General features: G+C 55.7%; 4 protein-coding genes across 6 annotated transcripts in view; 1 reads left to right on the forward strand and 3 right to left on the reverse strand.

Annotated features, from left to right (window-relative positions):
* LOC126948732 (transmembrane reductase CYB561D2) overlaps positions 1–23,603 on the forward strand; it is a 33,795-nt gene that overhangs the window by 1,956 nt on the left and 8,236 nt on the right. The gene's annotated exons all lie outside the window — the stretch shown is intronic.
* Positions 1,301–23,603, reverse strand: part of TUSC2 (tumor suppressor 2, mitochondrial calcium regulator) — a 223,475-nt gene continuing 201,172 nt past the window's right edge. The window contains exons 2-4 of one of the 2 annotated variants that reach the window (XM_050781030.1): positions 4,621–4,886; positions 2,740–2,860; positions 1,301–2,579 (exon numbers count right to left, since the gene is read on the reverse strand). In XM_050781030.1, coding sequence (XP_050636987.1) covers positions 2,514–2,579; positions 2,740–2,860; positions 4,621–4,766 — 333 coding nt within the window. In that variant the 5' untranslated portion in view covers positions 4,767–4,886 and the 3' untranslated portion in view covers positions 1,301–2,513. Of the gene's footprint in view, positions 2,580–2,739; positions 2,861–4,620; positions 4,927–23,603 lie in introns of those variants that run through there. The other variant, XM_050781029.1, reaches the window with a different exon arrangement.
* On the reverse strand, positions 6,771–18,319 carry RASSF1 (Ras association domain family member 1). 2 transcript variants are annotated; one of them, XM_050780969.1, is made up of 6 exons: positions 17,845–18,319; positions 15,203–15,309; positions 9,036–9,140; positions 8,548–8,845; positions 8,323–8,438; positions 6,771–7,722 (listed from the first exon to the last, which is right to left on the reverse strand). In XM_050780969.1, the coding sequence occupies exons 1-6, from the start codon at positions 18,092–18,094 to the stop codon at positions 7,576–7,578; spliced, it is 1,023 nt and encodes a 340-aa protein (XP_050636926.1). In that variant the 5' UTR covers positions 18,095–18,319; the 3' UTR covers positions 6,771–7,575. The 2 variants fall into 2 exon arrangements, with proteins under 2 accessions (XP_050636926.1, XP_050636925.1); XM_050780968.1 differs by lacking the exons at positions 15,203–15,309; positions 17,845–18,319 and adding an exon at positions 14,454–15,190.
* On the reverse strand, positions 18,396–23,308 carry ZMYND10 (zinc finger MYND-type containing 10). Its single transcript, XM_050780907.1, has 12 exons — positions 22,768–23,308; positions 22,398–22,506; positions 21,021–21,137; positions 20,850–20,903; positions 20,594–20,731; positions 20,405–20,493; positions 20,205–20,305; positions 19,681–19,853; positions 19,299–19,424; positions 19,095–19,216; positions 18,858–18,983; positions 18,396–18,769 (listed from the first exon to the last, which is right to left on the reverse strand). The coding sequence occupies exons 1-12, from the start codon at positions 22,857–22,859 to the stop codon at positions 18,694–18,696; spliced, it is 1,323 nt and encodes a 440-aa protein (XP_050636864.1). The 5' UTR covers positions 22,860–23,308; the 3' UTR covers positions 18,396–18,693.

Here is a 23,603-nt window from a genome sequence, read left to right on the forward strand (position 1 = left end):
ACAGAAGGCTGTGTGAGGGTTAGGTGAATGCCCTGGAGTCTGGCCCTGAGGACCAAGGAGTCCATGACATGGTAGGGGAAGGTGCAGTGTCCCTGTACTGTGCTGGCTTCACAGGGGTCAGAGGCCTTGGAAGCTCCATGGGTGGGGACCCCTGGGGAAACAAAGGCTAGGCCAGACTGTCCCAGGGCAGGGACACTTCCTTAGGCAGCCAGCAGGAAGGAAGTGAGCACAGCCCAGCGGGAGAGAGTGAGGAAGTGCTGCCTGACCTCCATTGTTTCCAGTGTTGGGGTCAGCTGGGCAGGCCCAGCACAGGGAGTTCCCCCAGGCTGGGACAGTGGTGGTAGGAGATAGGATGCTATCTGGCATGGGAGAGTCCTGGGCCTTGAACGAGGGGGACCATGGAGGATGACAGGGCCTCATGTTTGGCATCCTATGGGGGGTATGGGGAGGCACCCCACAGAACTGCAAGTCCAGGCTGGATATGGTGATCCTGCTCTAGGCTTGACAAATTCAAACCTCCGAAAGACTGGCAGACCAACTCCCTACAGTCAGAAGCCTGTCCCTGAACTCTCTCCTCTCTAACTGGGAATTGGATAGTCAAAGGCTAAGCCTAGCAGAGAATCTGCGTCATAGCAGCCCCTGAGAAGTGCAGGCAGAATGACCACAGTGGGCAGGCTGCAGGTGGTGACAAGATGGGGGCAACAGAGAGCAGGGGCAATACTGGTGGGCTGAGCCTTGCTTGCTGAAACATAAGACTGAGCTCATTCTCCTATGGTGTCCACAGGCAGGCCTCGGAGAAGGCACATGAGTTTGGGTTGCTGAGCCTGGCAGTAGGCCAAGGGTGTAGGGACACCTATCTGGCTGCTGTCCATTAAAGTTGGGCTTTTGAGGTCCATGGGGGTCAGGCCATGACCCCACTTAGGGTCAGCTGGCAATTCTGCAGCTAACACAGATATTCCAGAACTATCTGGGGTCACACTCTCTCACCTTAGGTCAGGCAGGTAGGGTCAATCCTCAGTGAAGTATCCCAGGGCCTTCTGATTCCAAGGGTCACCACCACATGGATCACAACAGATAAGTGAGTGCCCTCCCACCCTGCAGGAGGCCTGCAGTGAGGTCTGTGTGAACACACAGCCACCTGCTGGCCACAGCTGGGATGGCCACAAGCTGAGCTCAGACTTACCCTTGGGCTTTGCTGGTCATAGGGGGCCTGCCAGAGTCCTGTGCCAGGCCTACCTATTGAGCCCAGGTGGTAGTCTAGACACTGGGTGTCACAGCCCCACAGGATGCCACTCTCATGTGCAGGATCTACAAATCATTTTATTGAAATTGAACAAATAACACAACAGTCTTCCTAGGCTGGGGGCCATCTTCCCCAAGCCACTTCCCACATTCTAGAAGCACAGAGCTTGCACAGTACTTAAAAAAAAAAGTCACCTCTATATAGAAATCAGACTCTGCCACGACATCATCATGGACTATTTACAAACCTTCACATTATAAGTATTCCTTTTATGGTTTTTCTCTCCTTTCTTTCCCTACCCAGGGGCTCTAGTACTTTCCCTTGACTGATCCTGAAGGGGTGGCGGTTACTGTAAGGGAGGGGGTGGTAGGCTACTCATAACTACTGGCACCAGCCTTAGGGTGTTGTCCCTTACCACAAGGTGGTGAACAGTCCCCTCCCAATTGGAGGGGTGGAGGATTTGGTGCAAAGCCATGGGGATTAGACAGAATAGGTGGGTTGGAATAACTCCCCATAGGCACAAGCATCCACAGCATGTCCTGACCCCAGCCTGCACCCTCTCAATTCCTCAACTGGGGGTTTGGGGTGTGGGGGGAACAGTTAGTTGCAGTAGGGGGATCAGCCCAGCCCTGGGTAGAGGGAGAAGCCCCCACCCAGTCCCTACTCCTATCAATAGCCAGCAAACTGTCCATCCATCTGAAGGCGGGAACAAATGGCAGGTAGGTTGGAAGAATCAGGCTGGCACTGCCCCCAGCCTCTGTCCAACACAGGAGGAATCGAGGTAGCAAACGGCTGAAATGCTCTGACTAGGGGTTAAAAGGGAAGTGAAGGAAAGGAAGTTCCTACTTGTATACAGTGCCCACAGCCTAGGGGCTGGAAGAAGGCATACCTTGCTTGTAAAGTGCTGTAGCCTCTAGCAGGGCTAGGCCCCAGGCAAACTTGGAAGAAGGCAGACCAGGCAAGGAACCAGGTAACGGGCATTCCTGACTGTTATATGCCCTGCCGTGCTTCTTGCAGGGGTGGCTGGGGAGAGTGGGGTGCTAACTCTGCCATTAGCCTTCACCACCCACCAACCACCTCTTGTCCATACAAAAACCAACACCCAACTAATATTGCGGGACTGACCCGCTCACAGCTGAAGGTTATGGGCCAATGGAGTTTATTCAGGGTTGTGGCCCCAGCCTGGGCTCCTCAATGGAAGTCACACCTTGATTGAGCCTGGGAGTTTCTTGCTGGGGCAGGGGGTGCTTCCGTCTGCCACCTCTCAGGGTCACACCTCATAGAGGATCACAGGGAAATCCACGTGGATGCGGGGGGGATCCAGCTTCACGATGCCCTGCCATGGAAACAGAGGCTAGTGAGGGTCAGCGCAGGGCCTCTACTTCAGGAAGCTTCCTTGTGCCTCCCAGATCCCCCCTCACCATGACAACAGATCCCATCTGGGTCTACCTCCATACGCTTACTGTAGGCTCTGTGACCACTGCCCAGCCCCTCACCTGAGGAATCAGATTCTTATGCACTCGCCTCAGCTTGGCCCGCTTCTGCCCGTTCTTGGTGACGATTGTCTCCTCATAGAACTCGTGAGCGAGATCCCCATCCTCATCATAGAACATAGAGCTGCGCAGAGGGAGAGGGGAACAGGCTGGGTTGGAGCCCCACACCTAGGCATGGCAAATGTCACAGGCCACAGGGAAGTCTGTGGTCTTCCTAACTCAAGTGGGAAGAAAAGAGGATATATGCCTGGAGAATCCTTTTTTAAAAAAATTTTTGCCGGGTGCGGTGGCTCACGCCTGTAATCCCAGCACTTTGGGAGGCTGAAGCAGGTGGATCACGAGGTCAGCAGATCGAGACCATCCTGGCTAACACAGTGAAACCCCGTCTCTACTAAAAATAACAAAAATTAGCAGGTCGTGATTGCGGGCACCTGTAGTCTCAGCTACTTGGGAAGCTGAGGCAGGAGAATGGCGTGAACCCGGGAGGCGGAGCTTGCAGTGAGCTGAGATCGCGCCACGGCACTCCAGCCTGGGCGACAGAGTGAGACTCCGTCTCAAAAAAAAAAAAAAAAATTTTTTTGGAGACAGTCTCACTCTGTCGCCCAGGCTGGAGTGCCGTGGTGCGATCTCAGCTCGCTGCAACCTCTGCCTCCCGGGTCCAAGCAACACTCGTGCCTCAGCCTCCCAAGTAATACTGGGACTACAGGCACGCACCACCACCCTGCTAATTTTTTGTATTTTAGTAGAGACGGGGTTTTACCATGTTGCTCTGGCTGGTGTCGAACTCAAGAACTCAGGCAATCCACCCGCGTTGACCTCCCAAAGTGCTAGGATTACAAGCGTGAGCCACCATGCCTGGCATGCCTGGAGAATCCTTTGCCTGAGGTTTGGGGTCTACTAGAAGAAACTGGAAAGAGAGGTGATGGGTGGGCAGTGCTACTATGTCAGACCCCCAAGAAGAGAGGCCACACCAGAGCACACCATCCAGGAAGCCACCAAGGCCAGTTCTCATCATTGATTTGTTCAGCAAGGGCAGCCATTCTAATATCAGGCCTTTGCCCTCACCCAGGACTTCTAGAGTGGGCAGGGTGGTGGCCTGGGCATGTTGGTCTCACTGCAGAAGATGCTGCTGGCCCAGTGTCAAAGACTGAAATAGCAAATGCCTAAGCTAGGAAGGAGCCCAAAAGAATGAAGGCTGTGTCTCCCCTGACCCCACAACCCAGGTGGCTGGTGAATTGCCACTGTTGGGTCTTCCTGGTGTCTACAGCCAAATCTCCAGCACGGGGAGCGCCCATGTCCAGGAGCCCACTACAGCCAAGCCAATCTGGTACTCTTGTCCGGGCCTCTGGGAGACTGGGGTGGGGACTGGGTGGGTAGGTCAGCGCTCTGGATCTGGAGAACATAACTGGGTGAGGATCTTTTTCCTCAGCCTCACCCCCAGTACTGGGGCCTATCCCTGCTTTCCCAGCCACTACTCTGAGAGGTTCAGTCCCACTACTGTCAGGAAAAACAGCCTAAACAGAGGATCATTATCCCAATTGGGGGGAAAGGGAGGCTAGGAGCCTTCAGTATGCAGGCTGAGCCGGAAGGGATGAAAGGAAGAGATCCTGAGGTCTTATGGAGGCCCTAGCTTAGCTTTACCGTGCGGAAGGTCTGCCCAGTGACAAGCCTCAGGCCCACTCTTCCCTAGGGAGACTTCCAGAGTGGCCAGGCCGCCAGGAGACCACTACCCGGCTTTCTCCACCCCTAGCTCCAATGGGGCTCAAAATATGGGGGTCATCCTGGCTTGGCTGTAGTGGGGTACGGCGGTGGAAGTTCCCCCGTGGCGCGGGCCGCCTGGCCGCCTGCCTGTTCCCCCCGCCAGGGTGGAACCCATGCCCTTACCCGCGGCGCGTGAATACGAAGGGGGGCACAGCTCGGCCCCGAGGCCGCACCAAAGCTTGCTCAGCTCCTGCTGCCTCTGAGCCGCCGCCTCCGGCCGCCGAGGCGAAGGGCCACAGGCCCCGAGCTTTGGACCCGCTGGCGCCCATGTCAGGGCCGCCGGCGCATGGCGGGCCCCGCGGCCGCTCTGCTCACAGCGCAGTCCGCTCCACCATAACCTGCCCTAGCCGCTGCTCGCAAGTGCCGCCGCCGCCGCCGCCGCCTTCCGCAGGCTCTGCTGTCTCCACGGAAACCTCACTTCCGCTTCCGCACGCTGCCCCCTCTGATTGGCTGTTGCTCAAGGCGTGGGGACGGGACCAATGGGCGCCCTTAGATGCTGGGCATCCCAGCCTGCGTTACGAGATCTCGGGTCCCAGCAAGCCGCGATCTGACCAGCTGTGACAGTTCCCACGGAGGAAAGTGGTGGCCGTGAGTCCTCCCGCTCTCTTGGGTGTATTTGGAGGCTCCAACGTCCCCCAACACCTGAGTTCAGGCCTAGCAGGCCTTCTCAACCACCAGTCCTCAACCAGCACTTCAGGGCCTAAGGCCAGACCGCTGGGTGCCCATCTGGCTTCTATTTTCACAGCTGTATTTTTGCGATTGCCAAGCTTATGTGAACTAACAAAGTTGAAGGAAAATTAAGGAACTGGCCAGATTCACATAGTTATATTCAGGTGTGAAGAACTTCGAATTCAGAGTTTTCAAACCCAGCAGAGTCCATGCTTTAATGAAAGCAAGAATTGTTAACAGCTATACCCTCGGTGCCATGAGCAGTGTCTGGTCCACGGTGGCAGCTCAGTATTTGGTGAAGGGGTTATGTCACACCTTCTCCCAGAGCGTGGTGTGTGTGTGTGTTGAAGGGATGGTTTCTCGTTTTTTTTTTGTTTTGTTTTTTTGAGATGGAGTTTCACTCTTGTTGCCCAGGATAATGTGCAGTGGCACGATCTCGGCTCGCTGCAGCTTCCACCTCCAGGGTTCAAGCGATTCTCCTGCCTCAGCCTCCCGAGTAGCTGGGATTACAGGCATTCACCACCATGCCTGGCTAATTTTTTTTTTTTTTTTGAGACGGAGTCTCGCTCTGTCGTTCGGGCTGGAGTGCAGTGGCTGGATCTCAGCTCACTGCAAGCTCCGCCTCCCGGGTTTACGCCATTCTCCCGCCTCAGCCTCCCGAGTAGCTGGGACTACAGGCGCCCGCCACCACGCCCAGCTAGTTTTTTGTATTTTTTTTTAGTAGAGACGGGGTTTCACCGTGTTAGCCAGGATGGTCTCGATCTCCTGACCTCGTGATCTGCCCGTCTTGGCCTCCCAAAGTGCTGGGATTACAGGCTTGAGCCACCGCGCCCGGCCGCCTGGCTAATTTTTAAAAAAATTTTTAGTAGAGACAGGTTTCACCATGCTGGTCAGGCCGTCTTGAACCCCCAACCTCAGGTGATCCACCCGCCTTGGCCTCCCAAAGTGCTGAGATTACAGGCGTGAGCCACTGCGCCCGGCCTTTTTTTTTTTTCTTTTGAGAAGGAGTCGTGCTCTATCGGAGTGCAGTGGTGTCATCTCCACTCACTGCAACCTCTGCCTGCCGTGTTCAAGTGATTCTGCTGCCTCAGCTTCCTGAGTAGCTGGGACTAGAGGTGCCCACCACCACGCCCAGCTAAATCTTTTGTATTTTTGGTAGAGATGGGGTTCGTCATGTTGGCCAGGCTTGCCTCGAACTGCTGGCCTCAAGTGATCTGCCCGCCTAGCCCACCCAAAGTGTTGGGATTACAGGTGTGAGCCACCATGCCTGGCCAGTTTCCCTGAGTTCTAACTGCAGTCCATTCTTGTCTCCACCACAACCTGAGCCCCAGGGAGCTGAGTGATGACTGAGTATATATGCATACTACATCTGCTTCACAGACTGGTCCATGGTGACTTTGCAAGACACCTGTGAGCCTGTCAACTTGGCAACTTGCGGCACCATGAGGGGCAACTGCAGCTCTCCACCTATAATAAAGAGTCCAGGCTGGGCAGGGTGGCTCACACCTGTAATCCCAACACTTTGGGAGGCCAAGTTGGGAGGATCCTGGGCAACACAGGGAGACTCATAAAAACTTTGTATGTATAAAAGATTCCAACAGTAGGAGGATCTTTAAATCTTTATTCAGCCAATTCCCTTAGGCCCCAGGCCCTGATGATGACTGTCACCCCTACCCCTTTCCCCACAGGAGGCATTCAGCTGAGGCCACCACACATTACATACATTCATACACTTCATGAAAAATACCTGAGGGAGAGACCCTGGCTTTGATTAGCAAATAAGGTATGAACCTGGGCCAGTGCCCACATTTACACAGACCCTGGCCCAGGGACATCCTCCTCATATGAGGCATTAAGGCACTTGATGCACTGTGAGCCAGCACTCCCTGACCTCAGGGTGTGTGAGGAGTTGGCACTGCAGAGAGAAACCAAGACTCTTCCTCAATGCCTGTCTTATTCTGAGCACCTACCCTTAGCTCTGATAAGGATATCCTGAGACCACATTCAAAATCCAAAACCTTTCCCCATAGATGAGGGCCCTCACCCCTGCAAACACGACCCTGTTCTGTTTGTAGCATCTCCAAGATTCTCACTTCTGAGACACAAATTGAGGAGACTTCTGTCTGCTCCACTCCTGCTGCAGGCCTGGAGCAGCTTCTCAGGGCAGCCCTGGCCCACCAAGGCCCAGTAATGAGGGGCAGAGGGGTGCAAGGGGTGCAGAGCCATACCCGGCTATACCCACAGGTGGACACAGGGGGCAAGCTCCTTCGCTGTTCTCTGGGCTCATTCCCCCAGCAGAGGAGAGCCTCCACGCACACTCATTCCACAGGCCCCACTGGCCCTGTCACACTCACACGGCATGCACTTGGTGCTGCCTGCTCTCCGCCTTCCACCTGGGGGTACAAGAGGTCACCCGAGGGGGCAGGCGTGCAGGGCCTCTTGGATCTTCTGGCGGCAATAGGAGTACTTCTGCAGGATCTGGCGGAGGTGCTCCTCCTCCTCCCGCTGCAGGATACGCAGGAAGTTATGTAATTCAGGCATGCTGAAGGCATCCCACTGCAAGGGGCGAAAGGGGAGTGTACAGGCTGCAGAAGGGATGGCCAAGTCAGCAGACCCTCCCCAGAGAAGACTAGCACCTCATGTTCACACAAGCTAGGACTAGGCTTTCTGATGTCAGGCTTTTGGCTGAATGATCTCTGCTAGGATCCCTGACAGCAGTTTGTATGGAAGATGGGCCCTACAAAATGGTCACCTTACTGAGGCAACCAAATCAGATGTTCCCCAATTACCTGTGGACAGGTCAGGCATATTCTAATTCCACTCCACAGGCCTAATACCTTGGAGCCAGAAAGCTTCCAGGTAAAAAGTCTGAAGGGGGCCTCCTCATGTCATTAGATGGACTCCTGCATCTCCAGATTTTCCACACCAGGAAAGACCAAAGCACCAAGACAATTCTTCCTGGCTTCTTGGGACAACCCTAGGCTTTGGCATGAGTGGTCTGGAAGCCTTTGCTTTAGTTACAATGCCTATACACTCCTGGAACTGTTTTGCAGGGCTTGTCCTCCAGCACAATTCCTCCTTCAAGCCTTACTGTAGCTACAGCCCATCAGTCCCATCTAGTGACAACCAAGAAACTAAGGAGAACTATGTACTCACGTTCACCTCCCCAGAGTCATTTTCCTTCAGGACGAAGCTCAGGGCCTTGTCACTGGGCCCTGCCAGGAGCCGCAGCCGCAGGGGCTGCTCATCATCCAACAGCTTCCGCAAGTACACTGTGAAGGGGAAGTAATGATCAGAGACAGGGCCAGCTGCTCAGCCCTTGCATGCACAGGTGCATGTGTATATACTCTCACATAGAGCAGGGTGGGGTGGGAATCCCACCTTGGCCATGACGTTCAGCCCGCTCAAAGAGTGCAAACTTGCGGGGGTCATCCACCACCAAGAACTTTCGCAGCAGGGCCTCAATGACTTCACGTGCCTTTGTGCGTGACAGCACATGCAGGTGCTTGACAGCATCCTTGGGCAGGTAAAAGGAAGTGCGGCGCCTGACACTTGTGCCCCGTCCTGGGCCCCGCCGGGCATCCTGCAAGGAGGGTGGCTTCTTGCTGGAGGGCACAGAGACAGGGCGCACCAGCTTCAGCTGAACCTTGATGAAGCCTGTGTAAGAACCATCCTTGTTCTAAAGAAATAGAGAAATCAAACGATAGTAGGTTCCAGGTGAGATGTCAGTCTACTTGGGGCTAGGCTGGGTATGCACAAATTACTGCTTGGGCCCACCCAAGAAAACCTCAGTTGTGACCCTCTGGGTATCAGGCACACAGCTGGGTACCTGTTCCTCCCCATACTCCTTTCCTGCACAGTCAACTCACCAAGCTCATGAAGAGGTTGCTATTGATCTGGGCATTGTACTCCTTGATCTTCTGCTCAATCTCAGCTTGAGAAAGGTCAGGTGTCTCCCACTCCACGGGCTCGTCCTGCAAGATGGGCCAGCATGGACACAGGGCCCTTGAGGAACCCAGAGCTTCTCTGAAAAATGGCCTCTGGGGCAGTCCTTAGAAACTGACTGCCTTTGGCCCCCCTGTCTCTGATGTATCTATACATAGCTGCCAGCTGGTGCCCACCCTGAACCCACTACTGCTCCTGGTTCTGCATGCTATGGGTGGATAAGGGAAAGGCAGAATCATTTGGCTTCTCTCTGCTGCCTGCCTAGGGCCTCAGCACTGAATGTAGCCCTAAGGATACCACAGAAGCAGGGGCAACTGAAGGAGCATGGCCAGGGGACAGGAACAGATGAGGGACTCTGAAGAGGGACTCTCATTTAAAGTAAAATCTGGCTGGGTGTGGTGGCTCACATCTGTAATCCCAGCATTTTGGGAGGCCAAGGTAGGAGGATCACTTGATCCTCAGGAGTTTGAGACCAGCTTGGGCAACATAGCAAGACCTCATCTCTACTAAAAAAAGAAAAAAACAATTAGCTGGGTGTGGTGGTGTGTGCCTGTAGTCCCAACTGCTCAGGAGGCTGAGGTGGGAGGATCGTTTGAGCCCTGGAGATTGCAGCTACAGTGAACTATTATTGTGTCATTGCACTCCAGCCTGGGGAACTGAGTGAGACCCTGCTTCAAAAAACAAAAAACTAAAACAGGCTGGGCATGCTGGCTCATGCCTGTAATTCCAGCACTTTGGGAGGCCAAGGCGGGTGGATCACCTGAGGTTGGGAGTTCGAGACCAGCCTGACCAACATGGAGAAACCCCGTCTCTACTAAAAATACAAAATTAGCCAGGCGTGGTGGCACATGCCTGTAATCCCAGCTACTTAGGAGGCTGGGACACGAGAATTGCTTGAACCCGGGAGGCGGAGGTGGCAGTGAACTGAGATCGCGCCATTGCACTCCAGCCTGGGCAACAAGAGTGAAACTCGGTCTCGGAAAAAAAAAAAAATACAGTAAAATCACACCTCAATTGCACATTCTGATCACAGCACTCTAGTTGAGTTGGAGTGAGGGTTTGTCCTGGAGAAAGCAGCCCATTTTTATCCTCTGCCCCAGCACAGGGCCATGACCCACTGCAGGTGAGAAGAGTGGAGAGTGGTGCACATCAGTAGTCCAGCCACCAGTGGACAGAGTAGTACTTGGAGCCAGCTCTCCACGTCTCATACATAATGAGAAAAATCACTGTGACATGATGTTTAACCTTGACCCAAGCTGCACATAAAAGCAGCTTTAGGCCAGGCTCCAATCTGCCAGAGGTACACAGGCAGCTTCCTGGTGGGTTTCTGCACCTGCCAGTGCTGTCCGGGGATTTGGCCGAAAGATTTTTTTTTTTGAGACGAGGCCTCACTCTGTCGCTCAACCTGGAGCACAGTGGCTGGATCTTGGCTCACTGCAAGCTCTGCCTCCTGGGTTCAAGCGATTCTCCTGCCTCAGCCTCCCGAGTAGCTGGGACTACAGGCGCACGCCACAACACCACCCAGCTAATTTTTGTATTTGTAGTAGAGATGGGGTTTCACCACGTTGGCCAGGATGGTCTTGAACTCCGGAGACCTCAAGTGTTCCACCTGCCTTGGCCTCCCAAAGTGCTGGGATTATAGGCGTGAACCACTGAACCCGGCCCAAAGATTTTTAACTCCACCACTCACTCCCCATCTCATCTAGGGACTAGATTCTTGCCGGAAGGGTGGAGTGTGGGACAGGGCAGCCAGGCCTCTGAACTGACTCTTCTCCCAGACTCCCTTGGTTGGCCCCATTGCATCAGCCTAACTTCCTGTTGATGTCAGACAGGCCCTAGTTAGAATGGGAGTGTCACAGACACAGCTAAGCTCAGCACTGACCAATATTTTGTCCCAGAAGAATTCCCACAAGGTTTCCTGTAGAATGATCTTGTGCCCAGCCCAGGAGAGCCAGGGTTCTCCCTGACTCCGCCCTGGAGTCCCCTTAAGCGCTTAAACCATCTGATGGGGACAAATGGAGAGGACAGATGAGGGAGCAGGGTGGAGCCTTTTAGCAGAATGCTCCTCACCCAGAACCCGCTGCTATTCTGCAGCCAGCAAGGATGTGGGGCTGAGAACTGAGGCCAGGGCCTCACAGGAAAAAGGTAAAGGGGGAGGGGTGGGAACTGAAGCTCATTTGCTTCCCCAAGTATCCAAAGGTCTCCTGGATGGAGAACAGCATTGGAGTGAAAACCCCAGCACAAACCTTACTGGGGACAGTGGGCAACCTTGTCGGGTTAGTAAAAACAAATGGTGTGGCCCTGGAAAAAATGAGGGCCAGAGGCTATGAATAAAGCAGTGGATGTGTTTATTCAGTACACCAATGGGAAGAAGCACCCAGATGGGAGGAGTACTAGGGGTAGGAGAAATGCCAGGCAGATTCTAGTGCCAGGGCAAGAAGGAAGATCACTTTGTTTGCAGAACAGGGAGGGCACAGGGATGGCTCTGAGCTCCTACCTGAGAAAGCTTGCTCCTTCTTCCCTTCCTGGATGACCCAGGAGCCCTGGGTTGGGATGCAGTGACCTCATTTCCAGCCCCTTCCCTTCTGGAAATGAACCTCCCTATCTTCACTCAGAAAACAAGGGACTTGGACTAGAGGCACTACACAGCCCTTCCAGGATTCTAAAGGAGGAAGAGTTTCTTCTTCTGTTTCCAAAGCTGCCTGCTAGAAGAGGACTTCAACAGCCATCCCAGTTGGACGCATAGCAGGACCATGGAATTTCCCTTCTGCACCATAGGGACCCACCCTCCACTCTACCACTGTCCATGAAAACTGTTTTTGGTTTTGTTTTTTGAGACGGAATCTTGCTCTGTTGTCCAGGCTGGAGTGCAGTGGTGTGATCTTGGCTCACTGCAATCTCTGCCTCCTGGGTTCAGGCAATTCTCTGCCTCAGCCTCCCAAGTAGCTGGGATTACAGGTGCCTGCCACCAAACCTGGCTAATTTTTTGTATTTTTAGTTGAGATAGGGTTTCACCATTTTGGCCAGGCTGGTCTTGAACTCCTGACCTCGTGATCCACCCACCTCAGCTTCCCAAAGTGCTGAGATTAAAGGTGTGAGCCACTGTGCCCGGCCTAAAACTGATGGTTTTATTTTACATACGACTTGGGACTTCTCAGCCTCCTTTTCTTTCTTTCTTTCTTTTTCTTTTTTTTTTTTTTTGACAGAGTCTTGCTCTCTCGTCCAGGCTGGAGTGCAGTGGCCCGATCTCGACTCACTGCAATGTCCATCTTCTGGGTTCAAGTGATTCTCCTGCCTCAGCTTCCCCAGTAGCTGGGATTACAGGTATACAACACCATGGTCAGCTAATTTTTTTGTATTTTCAGTAAAGACAGGGTTTTGCTATGTCGGCCTGGCTGGTCTTGAACTCTCGGCGTCAAGTGATACGCCTGCCTTGGCCTCCCAAAATGCTGAGATTACAGGCATGAGCCACCAAGCCCAGCCTTCTTTCTTTTTTTTTGAGACAGAGTCTTACCCTGTCACCCAGGCAGGAGTGCAGTGGCGCGATCTTGGCTGACTGCAACCTTTGCCTCCCAGTTCAAGTGATTCATAGTCTCCCAAGTAGCTGGGACTACAGGCACACACCACCATGTCCGGCTAATTTTTGTATGTTTAGTAGAGACAGGGTTTCACCATGTTGGCCAGGCCGGCCTCGAATTCCTGATCACAAATGATCCGCCTGCCTCGGCCTCCCAAAGCATTGGCATTAGAGGTGTGAGCCACCGCACTTGGCTTCCTTTTCTATTTTTGAGACAGTCTTGCTCTGTCACTCAGGCTGGAGTGCATTGGCACGATCTTGGCTCACTGCAATCTCTGCCTCCCAGGTTCAAGTGATCCTCCTGCCTTACCCTCCCAAGTAGCTGGGATTACAGGTGTGTGCCTCCGTGGCTAGCCCTCCTTTTTTTTTTTTTTTTGAGACGGAGTCTTGCTCTGTCACCCAGGCTGGAGTGCAGTGGCCCGATCTCGGCTCACTGCAAGCTCCGCCTCCCGGGTTCACGCCATTCTCCTGCCTCAGCCTCCCGAGTAGCTGGGACTACAGGCGCCCGCCACCTCGCCCGGCTAGTTTTTTTTTTTGTATTTTTTAGTAGAGACGGGGTTTCACCGTGTTAGCCAGGATGGTCTCGATCTCCTGACCTCGTGATCCACCCGTCTCGGCCTCCCAAAGTGCTGGGACTACAGGCTTGAGCCACCGCGCCCGGCCTAGCCCTCCTTTTCAATTGGTTAGTGTCTTGTGGTTTTCCCACCTTCCCACAGTGGAAAATGGCTCAGGACTGAGTGACATGAAGACAAGCCCAGGGGTTTACACTCAACCCTTGCACCCAAGCTCTGGGCTAAGATTTTGGGGTGCTGAGCACCACCCCTTTTGTAAGGAATTTTGTAAAATTTTATCCAAAGCATCACTCACAACTCCACTTTCTTCACTTAAATAAGGATTTCCGCCCCATTGCTGCCAGGCATACTGAGCTTCACAGTCCCTATTTCTTTTTCCTGGTGCCTGGGCCTGGTTCTCTGAGCCTGGTGGTCACATCCATGGCATCTGGCACAGAGTTCTCTAATAATGGGGATACCTAGGAGGTTCCGAGACACCTTACAGTCCTGGGTTAGTAACCTGGATCTCTTTCCACCTCTTTAGGCATTTTATAATCTACCCTTCCCCCTTCTTGTGGGTAAAGTGCTCCTGAATGCTTATGGTCCAAAATAAGACTTCTTTCCTATCCATTTCCAAATCTTTCTCCAGATCCACCCTAGAGGAAGGGATCAGAATCTTTCACATTCCAGCAGCTGGTGACAGGCCAGAACAGGGAAGAGGTGAGGGCTCAGCTGGCTCCATAAAGGAGTGCAAATGGAGGAGCAGGATCTCTCTCTGCCTCTCAGTTTTCCTAAACATACTTCTCAATTCCTGGCGAGGACTCCTCCCTCTCCACTTCCTCCCCTAGTCTCCCCAAGGAGGGAGCAGGAGCATCTGAACGCGGAAATCGAGGTGCTAGTCCAGACTGCTCGGTCGGCTTTAGTCATAGCTTGATAATGCCCGGCTCAGGTCTACCACAAGCCACACAGCTGCTTTCTTTCCCTGTTCAACCTGTCTGTGACAGAAACCATGGGGGCCCAGGCAACCAGTATCGAGGCGGTGGAATCGGGGTCTTACACACGGTTCTGCGGGCAGGCCACCGGCCAGGACACGCGGGGAGCCACGTAGCCGGGAGGGTGGGGCTGCCCACCGACCCAGGACGCGGCAACGGACCGGGGAGGGCGGAGCTCCAGCAATCGCCTCCCGCCCCCCGCCGGCACCCCCGGGCTCCCACCTGGTCCCGGCGCGGCCTGCGCGCTAGCGAGGTTCGCGCGGTGAAGTACTGCTCGAGCTCCGAGTCCGAGTCCTCTTGGCTGCAGTAGCCACTGCTCGTCGTGCTGCTCCAGGTCATCTCGAAAGAAGGCGTCTCCGCCTCGCCCATCGCCGCACCCGCCCGTCCCCCTGGTCCCGCGCGTCCGTAGCCGCCAACCACCGCCCCGGTCGCGTGCGTGCGTGTACGCGTGTCAGTGTGCGCGTGCGCCCGGGCCAGAGCCGCGCCGCAACCGTTAAGACTGAAACGTAGATCGCCGGGATCTAGCTCTTGTGTCATTGGGGGAGGAACGCCGGGGCGGGGACACGCACACTTAGCCCCGAGGAATGACCTCATCGCTCCGGCAGCTCCACTCAGAGACCCCACCTACCACAGGGAACGGGGCGGGTGCCAGCGTCCGCGCAAGCGCACAGGGTGGCCTCTGGCCGGAGGCGAGGGCGGGAAGGTGCGGGAAGTGCGCGTGCGCGGAGCCTGCGTCCGCCTTGGCCGGGGACTGCTAGCGGCTGGGGTCTGCTAGCAGCCGGTGGAGGCCTTGCGGAGCCGGCAATCCAGGCACCCCTCTCAGCCCTCGCTCAGAATTAGCCTCTCTCTGCCGCCGGGAAATCGGCACTTAGAACGCTCCTTGCGCGCAGCACCCAGGCAGTCTTCGAGAATGCCTGCGCTGTGGCCTGCCCGTCCTCGCCCTTCCCATACGCCCTCGGCCCCGCGCTCACCACGTTCGTGTCCCGCTCCACCGCGGGTTCCCAGCCCAGGTCCCGGGGCCCGCAGCAGTCCAGGCAGACGAGCGCGCGGCAGCGGTAGTGGCAGGTGAACTTGCAATCTGCAGAGAGGCCTAGCCGTGAGGCGGAGGAGCCCCAGGTCGGGGAAATGTCCGGGAGATTGAAGGGAAGCCCCAGGAAGAGGGCCGTTGCCCGCCAGGCTCCGCAGGCCCGGCTTCAGTGTTTTACCTCACACTGCTATGCGGACTTTAATGTTGGCCACCCTGGGTGTCTGGAAACCGGCCAGAAGGCCACAGCAGAGGCCTGCTCAACAGTTGGGATCTCTGTCGCCTAGCACAGAGCTTCCCCTTTCCTCATTGGCAATTAAAAAAAAAAAAACCAAAAACCTGAGTCTTGCTTTTGTCACCCAGGCTGGAGTGCAATGGCGCGATTTCGGCTCGCTGCAACCTCCGCCTCCTGGGTTCAAGCGATTCTTCTGCCTTAGCCTCTCGAGTACCTGGAATTACAGGCGCCCGCCACCACGCCCCGCTAATTTTTGTATTTTTAGCAGAGACAGGGTTTCACCATGTTAGCCAGGCTGGTCTCAAACTCGTGACCTCAGGTGATCCACCCGCCTCGGCCTCCCAAAGTGCTGGGACTACAGGCGTGAGCCACCGCGCCCGGCCCTTCATTGGGAACTTCTATGGAATACATCTGCCCATTTACTTGAAGGAAAAACTAAACACCTTTAACCTACCTCTGCCCTCTGGTTGTCATCTGTCTGTACTCCCCTCAGACCAAAACATTGGTCTCTATACACTCTAATCCTTCGCCTTCACTCTCCCATCTACCCACTTCAGCCAGGCTTGCCTCTTCCTCCAGGAAACTGCCCAGGACAGGGTCCTCAGCGATCTATGTGCTGCCAAATGGAATGCAGTGTTCCATTCTCCATTCTCACCCACTCAGCATCATTTGAAGCTTGCTCCCTTTGACTCCCAGGGGCTACACTGCCAGTTTTCCTCCTACCCCCCTGCAGCTCCTGCTCAGCTCCTTTGCAGATTCTGACTCAACTTCCGTATCTCATGATGAAGTCTGGGCTCAGTCCTGATCGCTGGCCTGGTCTGTCTACACAATCTTCTGCCCCAGATCCACAGCTGAAACACTGACCTAAACCCTCAGATTAGATCCTCCGTGCCAGTACCTTCACTAGGATGTCTAAAAGACGTTTCAAGTGAACATGGCCAAAATTTAATTCCCTTTTCTTCCACCTCACTGCTACCCTTGCCCAGCTTCCTCTTTGCAGCAAAAATGGCCACTATGCTCCCGGTTACTGGAAACAAAAACCCAAACTTATCGTTGATTCCTCCCTTGTCTCTACCTCTGATAAACATGCCCAAATCATCCTGCTTCTTATCTCTATGGCCACTTTATTTCTCTTTGAGAATGCTGCAGTGTCCCAGCCTTTTTCTTCCTTCCTTCTTTTTTTTTTTTTGAGACAGTCTCAATCTGTCCCCAAGGCTGGAGAGCAGTGGCGTGATTTCAGCTCACTGCAACCTCTGCCTCCTGGGTTCAAGCAATTCTCCCACCTCAACCTCCTGAGTAGCTGGGATTACAGGCACCCGCCACCACGCCTGGCTAATTTTTTTGTATTTTTTAGTAGAGACGGGGTTTCACCATGTTGGCCAGGCTGGTCTTGAACTCCTGACCTCAGGTGATCCACCCGCCTTGGCCTTCCAAAGTACTGGAATTACAGGCCTGAGCCACCGTGCTCGGCCCTTGTTTATTCTTTGTATTCTGTCACAACTTTGTGCTCCCCCCAGCTGAATTTGTGATGTCCTCTTGTACCAGATGAGAGGGTCTCCATGCACATACAGACCTGGGACACCATCTATCCACTAGTTCCTAAATGGGTCAGAGCACTGATGCTCAACCCAGACTCCATGTTACAATAATTTGGGGATTTAAAAAAATTTACTGCTGCCTAGAGTCCACTCCCAGCAGCTGATTCAATGGGTCTGAGGTGGCATCCAGGCTAGAGGGTGGGAGGGCTGTAAAAGCGCCCCTGGTGATTCCAGCTGGTGTCTAGCTAGGGGAGAGCAACCTTTGCTTGCTGGCGATTCCCAGGGGTGCAGAAGGACTGCTGGGTGTGTGGCTGCCTTCCATATTTTAGCTTCTGATTCAAGGGTGTTTGCTAAATACTCAACAAAACTCCTGCTTGCAGGGGGCACACCCAAGGTTTAACTTTTTCCAGGCTCCCTCCCATAGGTGGGTAACTTCCCTTCACCCCAAAGGTTCTGGAGGGGGTCACAGTGAGTGAATGTTTGAGAAGAGGCAAGCCTGGGAAGATGGACTCCGAGGACAGTAGGCACAAACCCTTTCTCAAGAAAGGCCAAGGCATTTTAAAGATAAGAAACTTGAAATCAGCATATTTTTACATATAAGCTGCCACCTCTGCTCATCTGTGCCCCATATACGAGTGGAGTGCGACAAGGGATAAACCATTTTCGCGCACTCTTCAGCGATGGGGCGAAAGTAACGGACCTAGTCCTCGGGAGCTGTCCCCACCGACCACCTCTGCCGCGACTTGACCCGCGGCGACGGCGCTGCCCCTTGGCTGCCCTTTCCGCTCTCGTAGGCGCGCGGGGCCCGCTACTCACGCGCGCACTGCAGGCCCTTGCGCACGACGCCCCAGATGAAGTCGCCACAGAGGTCGCACCACGTGTGCGTGGCGGGCCCCGCAGGCTGGAAGCGGTGGCCACGGCCCGGGACCAGCTGCCGTGCGGGGTTGCACGCGGTGCCCCGCGCGATGCGCAGCGCGTTGGCACGCTCCAGCCGGGTGCGGCCCTGCCCAGCGCGCCCAGCGGGTGCCAGCTCCCGCAGCTCAATGAGCTCAGGCTCCGCCGACATGGCCCAGTCGGGCCGGTGCTTCGCTGGCTTTGGGCGCTAGCAAGAGCGGGCCGGGCGGGGCCACAGGGCGGGCCCCGACGTCAGCACCGCCCCCAGGATCTAAGCTGGGAGGCGGGAAGGAGCTGAGGAGAGCCGTGCAATGGAAACCTGGGTGCGGGGACTCGGGCCCGAAGGCGGGGCTAGGCGCGCTCTCGCAGAGCCCCCGCCTTGCCCTTCCTTCCCTCCTTCGTCCGCTCCTCACACCCCACCCCGGATGGCCACAAAGACGGCGACCGCAAAGCACCACACGGAGATACCCGTGTTTCTGGAGGCCAGCTTTACTGTGCTAGAGGAAGAGGGTCCCCACATCCGGCCTTCGCCCTCCTGGCCCAGTTTGCTGAGGCAAAGCACTTGGCCTGCCCACCAGGTGGGGCAGGAAGTCTCGAGCCTTCCCTTGGGGTGGGGAGGAGGGGGATGGGTCAGCAGCTTTACCGCTGGCTCTGCTCTCCACTGCGGAGACTGGGGCTCCGGCAGAGGCTGGACCGTGATCTTGAGGTTCAGGGGTGCATTCTGGGTGGATTCCCTTGGCATAGGTGGTTGGCCCTCAGCAACTGCAACCCTCATTTGGCTCTGTCACCCTGGGCTGCCAGGACACAAGTCTTTCCATGCTTTTCCCAGTGCTTGACTTGGCACTCCCTGCAGGCAGGTGGGTGTTGAGGATGGCAGTGCATGTGGGGGATGTGGCAGTAGGACTTAGGGGTCCAAGGTCCTAGGATACCCTCACCTGCAGCAATACCACTCATTCTGGCATCGCGAGCAGCGCTTAGAAGCCTCTGCACTGCAGTAAGCACAGCGGGGCCGCTCTGGAGCCACTGCCTCTAGCACGTCCAGCCTGTAGGTCTCAGCCCACCTGGGGGAAAGTCAGGAAGGTCTGACTGGCCTTGGAAGGTGGGGGCATCCCTGCCCACATCCATGCCTCCTGCATCCCATCCACTCCTCCTGCCAGTTCCACAGGACTTACCTTTGTGCCTGCAGCCGCAAGTCCTGCTCTGAGGGGCTGAACACATGTTGGAGCTGGTGCTTGGCAATTGCCTGCCACTTGCCTCTGTTTTCTCGCTCCAGCCGCTCCCAGATTTCTGGGATCTAGGGAAAGGAGTGGAGAGTGGCAGGAAGGTGCTGGTAAAGTAGGACAGTGGTCCTGAGGAGCTAACTTTCCAGTGTCTACCTGTTCCAACACCAGGTCCTTCTTAGGGGGCTGGGTTTCAGTCAGGGCCAGATGGGCCAGGAAACTCTGCAAGTGGGCCAGGTTGGGCAGCTGGTCCAGTAGTGTGTCTGTGAGGAAGGCCCGAAGCTGCAAGAGTGTCCAGTGGAGGCCAGTGTGATGCAGGTGCTGGCCAGGGGGCCACAGAAAAGGAAGGGGCTGGGTTGGGCTGAGCATGCCTGTGGGGGTCCATGTCCCACTAGCTGGTGTGTCACCTGAGGCCCAAGGACTGAAAAGAGCACGGGGGTTGAGGTGGGTGGGCAAAGATAAACAGCAGGGACAGGGTCAGGGTAGGATGGGGAGGGCGGTGCTGGGGCTGTGGGGGCTGGTGCAGAGGGAGTCCGACCTTGAGTAGCTGTCCCTTGGCAAAACTTGTGAGGCAGTAGCGCGCCTGGGCCTCAGGGCTTAGCAGCAGGTTGTACAGGGCTATCCACACTTGCCCGTCCAACTTGCTCAGCTTTTGCTGCTCTGAGGGGGCCACAGTATGCCAACGGCTGCCCTCGAACTGCTGCAGCTTGCCTGGGGAGAGGAACCAGCACACTGGGTACAGGCATTGCATTCTCTTCAAGTGAGCCAGCTGTGGGGCCTGGGAGACTGACCACTGCCTGGGAATGGTGGGAGAACCTGGGCCACAGGACTTGCCCAGGCTATAGTGCTGCTGACCCCAGAGCAGAGTGAGCCTCAGTAGTGGACACATGGGCCTGGCCTGCTGCAGAGCTCAGGTCTAGGCCACCCTTGGCTGAGGCATCCTGGTATCCTCAGATGGGCTTGGGGATGGGGTTTGTCTTCGTGTGTGCAAACTGCCCCCTCTATCAAAAAGATATCCTGAAGCAGTAGCCTGGGGCTTAGGCTGGTGTGGGAGGACCCTACCTCCTTCCCGCCGGTTCCAGGGACTATGCTCCAGCAGTTCCACCAGGAGGCAGGGCAGGTTGTGTGTGCTAAGCATACGGCTCAAGGTGCTGAGAGAGAGGCTAGGGGCAGGGACGTTGTGAAGGAGGTGAGCAGAGGCAGGCTACAGGCCCAGTCTTCCAGCCCTCCACGGTAGGCCCAGGCCCAGTCGGACTGCCCACCTGTCCACACAGTCTGTGATGTAGCGCAGTACTGAGAGGGCCTTCAGTGCAATCTCAAATTCCATCAGCTCTGCCTGCTTCTGCAGCTCCTGCGAGGTCACACAGTGTTCATGCTGGGCTACCCTTGCCTGTGCAGGCCTTGGGGAACCCAGACCTAGGCTTTCACAATCCTAGGTAACCTCAACCCACCTGCATGGGGTTGCTGTCCTGGGACCCCTCCCCTTCAGGGGGGCCACCACAGCCACTCCGGGCCACCAGCAGAGTCAGTTTGCGGTGGCAATAGTCTACCAAGTCCAAGACAGTGTCTTCTGCTGACTCACACACCTCCTGGGGAAAGGGGGAGGGAAACTTTCTGTGTCTGATGCCCTCCCCACACAGATACAACCTCCCTTCCTGCCAGGCCCTGACCTGAAACTGTGGCCCATGGGCAGAGATAGTCCCTCACCTTGTGGAAGAACACTGTCTCCAAGAGGTTGATGATGGAGGCCTCGTGGTGCACCTGACAGACAAAGAGAGGGACAGGGCCTGTGGTAGGGATAGGGGCTACCAGCTCCCCTCCCCAGTCCAGAGCCCTCTGAAGGAGTGGGAGGAGGTATGAACCAGGGGCCCAGCTCACCACCATATAGATGGGAAAGGTGTTCTGGGGCTTGAAGTCCTCCACCCTGCAGAGCACGGGGAACACCTTCTGCTTCCACATCTCCACTGCGATCAACTCCTCCACCAGCGTTGGGACCTTTGAAGGATGGGGTAAAGGACAGGGATGAGATGGGCCTACCTTTGCCTGGCAACCCTCCCATCCCCAGCTTGGCTCAGCTCAGCCCAGATCTCCCCAAACACTGCTGGGCCCCTAAACTATCCCAAACCCCATGGCTATCCTTCCTGACTTTTCTCTTGCATTTCGGACCTTCGTTTCCAGCTGCTCCCAACACCTCTGTGGATGTCCCTCATGCTTATGTGACTGGCTCCTGCCCAGTTCCCAGACTGCCTTGCCCTGCCTGCACCTGCCCCCTTATCCTCTCCCCGCCCATTCAGGCGTCCCTTTCAAGTCAGCCCTTCTGCTCATGCCCTCCCTCTTGTCCCTGTCCTGTGGTTCTCTAAGGCTCTTGTGTGCCTTGGCCTCACTCTTACTCAGGACCCTTCACAGTGCCCTGTTCTTCTTATCCTATCCCCTTGTATGAGTTCCACCTTTCTCTTGCAAAGGAACTCTTTTTTTTTTTTTTTTTTTTTAGACAGAGTTTCACTCTTGTCACCCAGGCTGGAGTGCAGTGGCACGATCTCGGCTCTCTGTAACCTCTGTCTCCTAGGTTCAAGCGATTCTCCTGCCTCAGCCTCCCGAGTAGCTGGGATTACAGGTGTGCACCACCATGCTCAGCAAATTTTTGTATTTTTAGTAGAGGCAGGGTTTCACCATGTTGGTCAGGCTGGCCTTGCACTCCTGACCCCAGGTGATCCACCTGTCTTGGCCTCTCAAAGTGCTAGGATTACAGGCATGAGCCACCACGCCTGGCTTTTTTTTTTTTTTGGTCAATTGATATCTCAGGTCATCTGCTGGTGACACTCCCTGGTCCATGTTCCAGCCAGCCATCTCCTTGGTTTCTAACTTTCCCCTCTCATGTTAGGAAGGCTACCTCCTTCCATGCCAAAGTTCTACTTCCAGTTAAGTTATCTCCCCTCCCTCCTGCCCTCCCCACCCCCTCCCCAGCCTTACAGTCAATTCACAGATGCCTTTAGCATTTGGGCCTTCCCCTCGAAGCCTAAGCTGTTTTAGGACCTACAGCTTTCTCCCTAATCAACTCATGCCCTGTACCTAGCCTGGTGTGCCAGAGTCCTGTCCAACAGCGACACAAAATGAAACATGTAACACATTCCTCTCTCCCCTTCAGGGAGGACAGGTGTACCAGGCCAGAGGGGAAAAGCACACAGGGGACTCCTGAGGGTTAGAGTAGGTGAGGTATGGGGGAAGGCAGGAACCCTGCCTGTGACCTCGGGGTACCTTCCCATGGGTGACCAGCAGCTCCTGAATGGGCTCGCCCTGGCTGATTGTGGCATCGAGGATGGCTTGCATGTTCAGCTTCTCCAGGTTCTCGTGCTGCTGGTTCCACCTGCCTCAGAGGGTTGTGTAAGTGCATGTGGGTCCACGTGTGTGCATTTGGAGTGGGGATGGGGGCTGGATCCTATTGAAGCCTAACCTGATCCTGAGGGGACACAGGGGGCTCAGGAACAATTATATTCCTGTCTCGGAACACTCTGCTCCCCCATTTGGGAGCCCCTCCACACTGGGCAGCCCCTCCCCCCATGTCAGGCTCCAGCTCCCCCACTCAGGGACAATGACTCCGTGACTCCGCCTGACCCGGGTGCCTCACCCTTCGGAGCCCATCTCGCGTAGCGGGAAGCTGCGCAGACCCCGCACCAGCACTTCAGCTTCCCCGGGCAGCAGCAGTTCCAGGTCTCCCATATCGAGGCCGGGGTCCGGCGGATCCTGGGCAGCAGCCGGGGTGGGGATGCTGACACACTCGGGGACGACGGACCCCGACGGTGCCAAAGTCTGGGACAGGACAGTTGTGGGACGGTTGGGGAGCGTGAGTTCTCGCAGCCATGGAAACGGGTTAGCCGCGCCTGCGCAGTGCGGCCTGGGCTCCGCCCCTGGAGGTGGCTCGCGCCTAAATCCGGGCGGGTCTCCAGCCCGCCTCGCCTACGGGGCTGCCAATCGCCACAGTATTTGGATTCCCACAGCTTTCTCGCGATGTGGACCACGAGTCTCTCCTGAGCTCCAGATCCTTGTGGTCTGGACTCTGCCCTCGGAAGCCAAGTCGGCTTGCACGGGGATGGGGGTAACCCCGACCCCACGAGCTCCTCCTGCGGCTGCTGCGGCATCTTGACCCACCCGCTGCTCCACCTCCTCCTTATGGCTTCCTGATTCCTCTGTTTCTCGCGTCCCGGCTCCATTAGTTGGCTCCTGAAATACTGCCAGGGCGCACGACTTCTCTCCATCCTCCCTATGTCCAGACTGTCATCACCTGTCGTGGGTTAACTGCGGCAGCCTTTTCTGTAGACTTACTTCCACGCTTGATCCTCACGGACAGCCCCGGAGCCTTAAAAGTGTGTATCACGCCGGGCGCGGTGGCTCACGCCTGTAATCTCAACACTTTGGGAGGCCGAGGCGGGCAGATCACTTAAGGTCAGGAGTTTGAGACCAGCC

Source organism: Macaca thibetana, chromosome 2 (assembly GCF_024542745.1).
Source record: "Macaca thibetana thibetana isolate TM-01 chromosome 2, ASM2454274v1, whole genome shotgun sequence".
Lineage (NCBI taxonomy): Eukaryota > Metazoa > Chordata > Mammalia > Primates > Cercopithecidae > Macaca > Macaca thibetana.